Source organism: Xenopus laevis, chromosome 5L (genome assembly GCF_017654675.1).
Source record: "Xenopus laevis strain J_2021 chromosome 5L, Xenopus_laevis_v10.1, whole genome shotgun sequence".
In the NCBI taxonomy this organism is placed as follows: domain Eukaryota; kingdom Metazoa; phylum Chordata; class Amphibia; order Anura; family Pipidae; genus Xenopus; species Xenopus laevis.
Genome location: NC_054379.1, coordinates 44411959 through 44423345, shown reverse-complemented (window position 1 = coordinate 44423345; position 11387 = coordinate 44411959). Strand labels below are relative to the sequence as shown.

General features: G+C 40.2%; 1 protein-coding gene across 2 annotated transcripts in view; it reads left to right on the top strand.

Annotated features, from left to right (window-relative positions):
• Nucleotides 1-554: 554 nt before the first annotated feature.
• The window catches only part of wtap.L (WT1 associated protein L homeolog), a 32323-nt gene continuing 21490 nt past the window's right edge, over nucleotides 555-11387 (top strand). Inside the window, exons 1-3 of one of the 2 annotated variants that reach the window (XM_018262101.2) lie at nucleotides 555-1247; nucleotides 8944-8979; nucleotides 9552-9607. In XM_018262101.2, coding sequence (XP_018117590.1) covers nucleotides 8950-8979; nucleotides 9552-9607 — 86 coding nt within the window. In that variant the 5' untranslated portion in view covers nucleotides 555-1247; nucleotides 8944-8949. 2 annotated transcript variants of the gene reach the window in all.

The following is an 11387-nucleotide window of genomic DNA, read 5'->3' as shown; positions in this document are numbered from 1 at the left end:
AAGTTCAATTCCTCTGAACACCAATGTGTGTTTTTTATTATTTTTTTTTAATCCCCTGGCCACTAATTTATTATTTTAATACTCTATAGCCCCAATCCCATGCCACCAATGTTTTTTTTACAAAATATTCTTTGGGCCCCAATTTTTTTTAACTTGTAAGGGGGGCCCTGGCGCCAATGTTTTTTTTTAGTGTTCTTTGGGGCCCCAAATTGTTTTTTACTTCTAAGGGGGGCCCTGGCACCAATGCTTTTTTTTTTTTAAAAAAAAAAAGCATTGGTGCCAGAAAAAAAAAAACTTTTATTGGGGGACCCTGGTGCCAAAGTTTTTTTTTTGGGTAGGGTTGCCACCTGGCCGGTAAAAAAAGATGGATGATTCTAATGTTATTAATAGGGAAAAAAGATAAACATATAAGGCCAGTATTCTTTTCCAGAAAAGGCGGCAACCCTAGGCCCAGGGGGCCCCCGAAAATGTTGTTGTACGGGCCCGTGATTTCTAACGGTGTGCATGTCACATCCACGTTGTGACCACCCCACCGAATTTCTCAAAAGCATTCCCTTTTTCCTATGGTTGGAATAGCAGCATCAGATGCATAAAGTGCACTAGCATTTTAAAACAGATACAGTTGCCCCACCATTTGATTACATATTGTGGCACTCCGCATTCCCATGATGACACACTGTGGCACCTGCATTTCATGACAGTCACAGTGAGAGTTCCCCAGCATTTCATGACAGACTCTGTGTGGCACATTTTGTCCTTCAGCACTTTACACGTTTTCCATTCCTACAGTTCCCATGGCCACTTCACAGCCAGAATATTGTACAATACACATCTCGACGTGAAACCAAGACAGCGTTTTCACTATTACACAATTTTTGTGTTTAAAAGCATTTTTCCAATAGCAATTTCGATACCCAGTTCGGTCAGTCAAGTGAATGCGTATCTCTCGCAGGACAGGAGGTGTGACTGTAAAATGACTCCCGCCTCGTTTCCTCCGCTGCCGCCATTTTGTGTCGGAGGCATCTAGAGAAGGAAGGAAACAACCTAACAGCTAAAGAGACCGACCCAAGATAAGCAATAGCCTGTAGCGATTTTTCGTCGCACAAGCCATATTATTCCTCGCCAGTGCCAAGACAACTCGTTCTGTGAGCGCCGTGGAATTGCGAGTAACAGGAGCCGCCCGGGCTGCGCAGCTCACTCACCAGTCACCGCATAAGGCGGGAGGCAGGAGCGGAGAGGAGGACACGGTGGGTTTGAGTTGCGAGGCATTAGGCTGTGACCGTGGGTTGGTTTGGGGATTCTCGGTGACTGTGCCTGTGGTGGGTGCCAGCCTTGTCTGTATCTGTTCTAACTTCTATCCAAAAATGGCGGAACTCGGGAGGTTGCGGCCTACTCGTCACTGACCTTAGAATCAGGGCTGTAGTTAAAGAAGAGGATATCGCAGGAAATTAGCAGCTCCAATCCCATGAGTGAGGTACGTGACAAGGAGATATTTCACTGCAGCCCCCGCTGGTGTTAGCCGGGATGGTGGGAGCTGCAGTTGAACATGTTGCTGGCTGGACATCCTTCATGTAAACTGAAACGAACTCAATTGTTACCCTAACGCTTTCCCAAAGGTCGTGCTGGTGCTAATTGCAATTATTGCTCTATTCTGTGCAATGTATGTAAGCAGTCACGTGTCTGCTGGTGTGCACTACTGCACTGTTACATTGGTATGGAAGTGAAACTACGATATGTGTCAGTGGCACAACTGTGCTTCCCAGAGAGCATTAACCCTTACAAGGGCTGCCTTCCCTTTAGCACCACCACCTGACACTGCACTATTTGTAACCTACACTCTCCTGCAGCCATTTACATGGCCTAATACTGCCCCATGTTTACAGATTGCTGAATACCCTGTGCTGTATTGGTGGGTATCGTGCTTATGAGTTGCTATTCTTTCAGGCTCTGCTGCTTTCTGGAAAGAAGGAATATTCTTGGGGAAAATCAACAAGAACGTATGTCTTATCAAAATGTCTGAATAGTGATACTACATTATCTCTTGCTTTATAAATACTTCATTTAATAGTGAACAACCCTTTATCCAGAGACACATGCTGCTATTTTGGGAGTTTAGTCGCCCAGAGACAAATCACTGCATCTCCCTGAACTGCCTTGACCGCTAGCTAGAATGTAAATCACCGGCGGGGTGGCACTCGCTTTCCGAAGTCGCCAGAAGTTTCCTCGAGAGGCAACTTAGGAAAACGAAGCAGTCCTTGTGCCATCCCACCGGCGATTTACATTCTAGCCGACGGGAAGGCAGTTTGTGGAGATTAGTCGCCCGTAGAAGATGGGCGACTAATCTCCCGAAATAGCAGCTTGTGTCTCTGCCCTTTAAAGCAGAACGAAAGGTGAACTAAAAGTATTGCTGAATAGAAAGGCAGCCTTGAGCCTCAGTGCGCATGCGTAAATAAGAAATCGATCATCCTCGCTACGATGGCACGCTTATAGTTAGCTCAGGTCAAAGGGAGGGATCATTCGCGCATGTTCACAGGTAGAATGTAGGCACGGGAAGTAGCGTTTACCTAACAAAGATGGCGGCGGCATTCCGAGACCAAGGTTGTTATTTTGATCAACCAAAACAAATTATTTACTTAGATCGTAGGCTAAAAACTTAGCGATCGGCTACATCAGTGTGTGAACTGTTACAGCGGGAAGTGGTTAGTTGTTACCTTTCATTCTTCTTTAACTTAGTATGGTGTAGAGAGTGACATTCTGAGCCTATTTGCAATTGGTTTTCATCTTTTTGGTGTAGAGAGTGACGTTCTGAGCCTATTTGCAATTGGGTTTCATCTTTTATAAATTTTGTTCTTTCGCTTTTTATTCAGTGACTCTCCAGTTTACAATTTCAGCAAGTTGGTAGGGTCCAAATTACCCTAGCAACCATGCATTGATTTGAATAAGAGACTGGAGTGTGAATAGGAGAATGCCTGAATAGAAAAAGATAATACAAATTAGCATTAACAATACATGTTTAGCTTTACAGAGCATTTGTGTTTTTAGATGGGGTCCCCATTTGAAAGCTGGAAAGAGTCGGAAGAGGAAGCCTTTTTACCTGTTTTCTATTGTAACTTTAGTGGTTCTTTCCAGCAAGGTGCTGTACTAATGTCACACCCGTGTGCCAATTGCAAAACCGTGGCTTTCAGTTGATGCATAGTAGTGTTTATTGGCTCAAGTACCCAGTTTCTACTGCTTTCTCTAGTCCTGTCTCTGGTTTTCACTAGTCACATGGGCAGGGCTGGTCCTATCAAATGTGGGGCCCAATTGGGACCATGTTGGCGGGGCCCCTAGACAAAGTGTTGCTGGCTACTGACACACCAAGTATTTAGGAAAATAAGGGCATATAGGCATAAAATAGAAAGGAAAGGGGCAGACAAGGTAAGAGAGTGAGAGGGATGAAATAGGGGCACATAATAGGGGCACACAGGGTAAGAGAGAGAGGGAGGAAATAGGAGAGTGGAGTGGGCCAATTAGTTTGGGGCTGGGCTGATTCAGCTTGGGAGCAGGCTTGGTTGGATTGGGGGCAGGCAAGACCTATCAAGGTTGGAGGAAAGCTGGGCCTATGAGAGTTGGGGGCAGGCTAGACCTATGGATTTGGGGATGGGCCGGACTCTCAAAGTTGGGGGCAGGCCAGGCAGCATCATGTGCTGAGGGAAATATTATCTGTGCTGCCCTGTGGTGCGGGGCCCCCCAGAGGTGCGGGGCCCCCCAGAGGTGCGGGGCCCTATTGGGCCCAATTGGTCCAATAGGCCTAAGGCCGGCCCTGCACATGGGCTTGTATTCTAAGATGATTGGTGATTAATCTTCATGGTTGAGTAGAGAAGGAATGGTAGTATCAAAGTATCTCTCCCTGGCAGTGTATTATGCTAAGGATTCGGTTTGGGATTGGCCAGGATTCAGCCTTTTTAAGCAGGATTCGGCCGAATCCTTCTGCCAGGCCGAACCGAAACCTAATTTGCATATGCAAATTATGGGTGGGGAGCGGAATCGCTTGGTTTTTTTTTGGTCACAAAACAAGAAAGTATAAATGTTTTCCCCTTTCCACCCATGATTTGTATATGCAAATTAGGGTTTGGATTCGGTTCGGTATTCGGCCGAATCTTTCAAGAAGGATTTGGGGGTTCGGCCAAATCCAAAATATTGGATTCGGTGCATCTCTACTGTCAAACAACTGATGCATCGCCCATAGAGAATTATTTTCTGACTAACGATGTAATTGTGGAAAGTAGTTATAGTTATACTCACTGGAGAACCAGGAAAGCCCTGGGGTACCAAGTAAAGTACTTCTTGAGGGCAATAGCACATGAGGCAGATTCAATGTTTTCTCAGACTCAAATTAAAACACTGCAAGGGACTACGTTAGAGGTATTTGATGTTAATTTTGCTTTTGTCATGTATAAAAAGGGGAGCCTCCATGTTTTTAGTATATAGATGCTTCTGGTGAGCCCATACATTTCCCTTTTCGTTATACAGGTATGGGACCTGTTATCCAAAATGCTTGGTGCCTGAGGTTTTTCCAGATAATGGAACTACTCGTAATTTGGATCTTCATACCTTAAAGGGTCAGTAACATCAGAAAAATTAAAAATAAGTTGGTATACATCGAAAAAAATTACCAAGAGAAATTAAACTTTAAAATCGCAGTCTTTATTAAGAAATAACTTACCGAAACTCCGCTTCAGAAAGCGATCGGTCGATCCATTGTGTGGCGCTCGATTTCTCTTCCCTGCCCTCCTTATAGGGGAGAGCCCAGGAGGAGAAATCTATGGATCATCGCCGTGTGGCCTTTTCTGAAGTGGAGCGGAAGCAGAGTTTCGGTTAGTTATTTCTTAATAAAGGCTTTGTGATTTTAAAGTTTAATTTGTCTTGGTGTTTTTTTTTTTATATATTTTTTTTTTTTGATGTTACTGAGCCTTTGTCTACTAGCAAATCTTTTAACCATTAAACCCAATAGGCTGGTTTTACTTCCAATAAGGATTAATTATATCTTAGTTGGGATCAAGAACAAATTCATGTTTTATTATTCTAGAGAACAAGGAAATCCTTTTTAAAAATTGGATTATTTGGATAAAATTGAGTCTGTGTTTTGTTGCTGTGGTTTGATCGGGTGTTTTGTTGCTGTGGTTTGATGACTCCAAGGGAGAAAATACTTTGTGCAATTTTGTTTACTGATCGTTGTTTTTTTTTTTATTCTATTTTTAAACTATTACTGCATGTTGTGTAGATAGTGTCAGACAGCCACCCATGTCGGCCCACTAGTTATTTAGGCTTGGTCACTTCCATTTAGGAATTTAATAAGCCAGGTGTTTTCCTTGTCAATTCCTAGTTATTGCCCTGTATGTGTGTGGGTTTTTTTTCCTCCTTGTGCATTTCCAGCTATTTGCCACAGTATATTTAACGTTCATTTTAGATGGTTAATGCATAATCGTATTGGTGTTTCTCACTTACATCTAATGAAACTGGAAAGGTTTTGTGGTTATTTGATTTGTAAATATTCTTTCCGTTTTCTTATAGAGAAGTGATAAAGGTTTAGAGAAAGCTATCACAAAACCCTGCAAAGCAGATCAGTCAGGTTAGCCCTCTCCCCATTTTTGTACTGAAAGTGTCACAAATAACCTTTCTTGGTGTCCTTATACACAGAGCCCAATGTATAAATCAATAAAGAATAAAGAACCCTATATGGAGTGCCTCATTAAAGGCTTATTTTGTCATACAGGTAATCTTGCTTGTATGCAGTTTACTTAATATGAAAGCATTGTGTCACATTTGCACACGATGGCTGCCTTAAAAAAACTGAAGTCAAAAAGTGTAAATTAGCAATTTGAAAAAAACAACATTTCACTTGATCCATATCTCCTGCTTAAAGGGGTTGTTCACCTTCCAAACACTTTTTTCAATTCAGTTGTTCCTAGATTGTTCCCCAGAAATAAAGACTTTTTTCAAATACTTTCCATTATTTATTTTTTAAGTTTTTTCCAAAATCTAAGTGTAAAGTTGAATGTTTGTGTCTCTGGTGTTTCAGTCTGGCAGCTCACTAATTCAGGGGCAGACTCTGAACTGTTACAATTTTACAACATTGAGTTGATCCATTTCTCAGCAGCATCTCTGGAGTATTAGCAACAATTGTATCAAGTCTAACAGCTGCCTGTAATGAAACCCAGAGATTCTGCTCATCAGGGACAAAGATAAGAAATGTATCAACTAAATGTATCCATTTAGAATAGTTTACAGGATCGGCCACCCCCCTCCCAGAGCTGCTTCAGAAGGAGAGAAATGACAATTTACACTTCAATATTAGAAAAACCGTCACACATAGAAAATAGAAAGTCATTGGAAAATAGAAAGTCATTGGAAAAAGTCGTTATTTCTGGTGATCTATCTGAAACCAACTAGTTGTTTGAAGGTGAACAACCACTTTAAGCCACAACTCTTTCATTGCCCTGCTACCAATGAAATGTATTAAAAATTGAAGATCAGTACAGGACTTGGTGTTTTCAGACACCAGTCTGTGGCTTTAGAAGCCAGTTTGCTGTAATCTAGGATTTTAAACATTTTGCAGAAATTGTGTATGTTTGCACGTGTGTATATATATTTTTCTTTTTTGTTTATTTTGTATGAAGTCCTGCTGGTGCGGTTTTGTATGCTGTTTGTTTGTGTGTGTGTGTGTGTGTGTGTGTGTGTGTGTGTATATATATATATATATATATATATATATATATATATGCTATGTTTTATTGCCTAAATATCATCCTGCAGATCTATGACCACTGCATTATTAAAAAAAAAAACCTGAATCTAATTACGGGCTGTAACGTGGGTAAGAACGTTTCTCCTCTTTCTCAGTGGGTTTTGAAATCATTTGACCTATAAAAGTCACACGATCCAGAGACAGTTTGTGCCAAACAGTACTTGTGACTGGTTTTGTCACTTTGTAGTTCGAGGGCCTGACATGTCCTATGATTTGAGGTGTTGGGGGTCCATATGATAGTCAATACTACTGAATCAAACCAGTCCACTAGATGGAGCTGTAACAGGGAACAGAACTTGACATGCATGCACATATAAGCTTCTTTTTCTGCTTGCAGTTGAAATGATTTTGGCTGTCATCCTGAACTAAAAGAAATAATGGAGTATGGCCATTTCGGTATCTTCCATTCCGTTTGTATGGTACAGGTATGGGACCTGTTATCCAGAATGCTCGGGACCTGGGGTTTTGCAGATAATGGATCTTTCCGTAATTTGGGTCTTCATGCCTTAAGTCTACTAGAAATTAATTTAAATATTAAATAAACCCAATAGGCTGGTTTTGCTTCCAATAAGGATTAATTATATCTTAGTTTGGGTCAAGTAAAAGCTACTGTTTTATTATTACAGAGAAAAAGGAAATCATTTTTTAAAATTTGGATTATTTGGATAAAATGGAGTCTATGGGAGACATCCATTCCAGAGCTTTCTGGATAAGGAATCCTATACCTGTACCATATGAGTGCATGACATGCCTGGCCACCTTTTCTTTTTTTTTATTTGTTTGGGCAGACGGCCAGCATGTTCACAAATCCAGAGGAGATTCAGCTCCACTTCATTTACTTTTGGAGGTACAATTGTCAAACCAATCCTGATCTGGCATTCAATTTTTCTGGCAGTGTGGCTGATCAGCTAACTGGCCTGACCAATTCTGGGCATGTAATTCAGTCTTTGCTAACCCATGGTTACGAGAGCATCTTTGTCTGTTTCTGCAGACCCCCTCTGCCCATTGGCCTTCTGAAACAAAGTTTTTATTCTAATCTGTATATTTTTCAACTGAACTAATAAAGCTAGTTTTTTTTTTCTTGTGTTGCCTATTTCCTGGTGATTATGCCTTTCATAGGTATGCTATAGAGCTGTTTTTTCATGTATGGTGCAAGTGGAGATCAAAATCGTGCATCTCCAAAGATTAGATCCATCCAAATGAACAAGCTTCTGCATTGATAAAAAAAAGTGTAGCAGGGATATCTTGTCTTTATTATGACTGTGCACGTAAACCAATTAATATAACATGTTTGGGTAATACTGATTTAATTGTTAATGCCCAATACTGTAATAACATTTGTGTGTTTTTGTTATCACCAGCTCATCACTTCATTATCATAACAAGTTTTGTATTTTACTATTTTCTCCTAAATAGAAAATCAGGATGGTATTGTATTTGCTCAAAATGTGTGTGCTGTTCTCATGTTTAGTCTGTGTTCAGTGGGGCAGTAAACACTTGGGCTTAAAGGGTCTCTTTACATTTGAATTAACTTTTAGTATGATATTCTGAGACAAATTACAATTAGTCTTTATTTTTTGTGGTTTTCAGTTATTTATCTTTTTGTTCACTTGCTCTCCAGTCTAGTATTTCAGCATCTATCTGGTTGCTAGGGTCTTACTCTAGCAACCAGGGAGTGTTTTGAATGAGAAACTGGGATATGAATATTAGAGGAATGGAACAGAAAGATCAGTAATACAAAGTAAAAATAACTGTAAAATAGTTTTTTTTGGCAGCCAGGGTCAGAGAAAGCTGGAAAGAGACAGAAGAGGAATGCGCATAATTTAAAAACTATAAATAAAATGAAAACCAATTGCAAAGTTGCTAGGAATAGGACATTCTATAACATACTAAAAGTTAATTTAAATAGGAATCACTGTTTTAAGTTGAAAATACATGAACAGACCAGAAATATGATTGCCTGTGGGCCAAAAGGAAGGAAAACACTACGGTCATTCATGGTATAGACGTCTTCCTGTAGTTACAGTTGTGCAGATTGAAACAGCAGAAATGTTCTGTATTCATTATATTCCCATTCTTTCTGCCCCCATTATTGAGATACACAACTTTGTTTTCCGACCAATATCTGATCGTCTAATATTTTTTTTCTTATTCAGGTCACCATGACCAACGAAGAACCTCTCCCAAAAAAGGTAAAACCATAACATTTTCTCTTTCCTATTTTAAAGGGGACCCGTCACCCAAAATTTGTTTATCACATTAGTCAAGGAAAGTGAACTTTAATTACACAATATAAATTATTCAGTCTGGGATTTCAAAATTATAGCAAGCAGGCAGCAGCCATTTTGTCCACACTGTTAAGACAAGCCTTGCATCATCTCAGAATCTTGTTTGTGCACCAGAATGGGGGATCCGATGTCCATCCCCATGCCCTGGTTACACAGTTATATGGTAAAGAGAACTGGGGGAATGTGTGGGGAGCAGTGACATCTAAGAAGTGCTGAATGGAAAGTGAAAGTAATTGTCTGCCCCACCTCTATGCACGGGCATAGAGGAGGGGCAGACAATATTTGATTGGCAGCTGAGATTTTTAAATGACCTTACAATAGCTATGAATGCTTTAATAAAAAATAGAAATTGGATTTCATGTTTAGTTTGAAAAGGACTTTTATTATACAGATTTTTGTGTCTGGGTGACAGGTCCACTTTAAATTCCATCCACGTTATTTCAAATCTTGAACTAAAAAAAAATATTATTTTTTAGGTTCGTCTCAACGAATCTGACTTTAAGGTCTTACCCAGAGAAGATCTATTGCAAAGGTAAAGTATTGATGCAAGAGGGGACAAGTGTGCTGGAAAGCATCTTATTTTCTTGCTATACAGGGTTGTTGATGGTGAATGACATGCTTAAAGGGGAACTATAGTGAACATGAAAATGTTGTATTGGCTTCTAAATACAATCAATTAAAAATTCTGTACCGTTTCTGAAATAATCAAGTTTGTCTTCACTATTCCTCTCTCAGCATCTGTTTTTCTTCATTCTGTTTTCATTCAGGAGGTGTCAGATGAATGATCCAATACAGTTAGGTCCATAAATAAAACTTTTTTTTCTACTTTTGGTTCTGTGCATTGCCACAATGAATTTTAAATGAAACAACTCAGATGCCGTTGAACTGCTGACTTTCAGCTTTTATTCAGTGGGTAGAACAAAAAGTTTGCATAAAATGTGAGGAACTAAAAAGCCTTTTTTTAACACAATCACTTCATTTCAGTGGCTCAAAAGTAATTGGGCAATTGACTCAAAGGCTATTTCATGAGCAGATGTGGGCAATTCCTTCGTTATGTCATTATCAATGAAGCAGATAAAAGCCATGGAGTTGATTTGAAGGGGGGGTGCTTGTATGTGGAAGAACATGTGGTCAAAGGAGCTCTCCATGCAGGTGAAACAAGCCATCCTTAAGCTGCAAAAACAGAAAAAACCCATCCGAGAATTTGCTACAATATTGTAGTGGCAAAATCTACCGTTTGATACATCCTGAGAAAGAAAGAACGCACTGGTGAACTCAGCAACGCAAAAAGACCTGGACGTCCACTGAAGAGAACAGTGGTGGATGATCGCAGAATCATTTCCATGGTGAAGAAAAACCCCTTCACAACAAGCCAAACACTCTTCAGGAAGTAGGCGTATCGATATTCAAGTCTACCATAAAGAGAAGACTGCATGAAAGTAAATACAGAGGGTGCACTGCAAGTTGCAAGCCATTCATAAGCCTCAAGAAAAGAAAGGATAGATTGGACTTTGCTAGAAAACATCTAAAAAAGCCAGCACAGTTCTGGAAAAATATTCTTTGGACTGATGAAACCAAGATCAACCTCTACCAGAATGATGGCAAGAAAAAAGTATGGAGAAGGTGTGGAACAGCTCATGATCCAAAGCATACCACATCATCTGTAAAACGGCAGAGGCAGTGTGATGGCTTGGGCGTGCATGGCTGCCAGTGGCACTGGGACACTTAGTGTTTATCCATGATCTGACACAGGACAGAAGCAGCCGAATGATTTCTGAGGTGTTTAGAGACACTTTCTGCTCAAATCCAGCTACATGCAGTCAAATTGAAGTGTTTCATAATACAGATGGACAATGACCCAAAGCAACCCAGGAGTTTATTAAAGCAAAGAAGTGGAATATTCTTGAATGGTGAAGTCAGTTACCTGTTCTGAACCCAATTGAGCATTCATTTCACTTGTTGAAGACTAAACTTTGGACAGAAAGTCCCACAAACAGCAACTGAAAGCCGCTGCAGTAAAGGCCTGGCAGAGCATTAAAGGAGGAAACCCAGAATCTGGTTATGTCAATGAGTTCAAGACTTCAGGCTGTCATTGCCAGCAAAGGGGTTTCAACAAAGAAATTAACATTTTATTTTCAGTTTTTTAATTTGTCCATTTACTTTTGAGCCTCTGAAATGAAGAAATTGTATGCACATTTTTTTATGCACTCTTTTTGTTCAACCCACTAAATTACAGCTGAAAGTCTGCAGTTCAACTGCATCTGAGTTGTTTCATTTAAAATTCATTGTGGTAATGTACAGAACCAAAATCA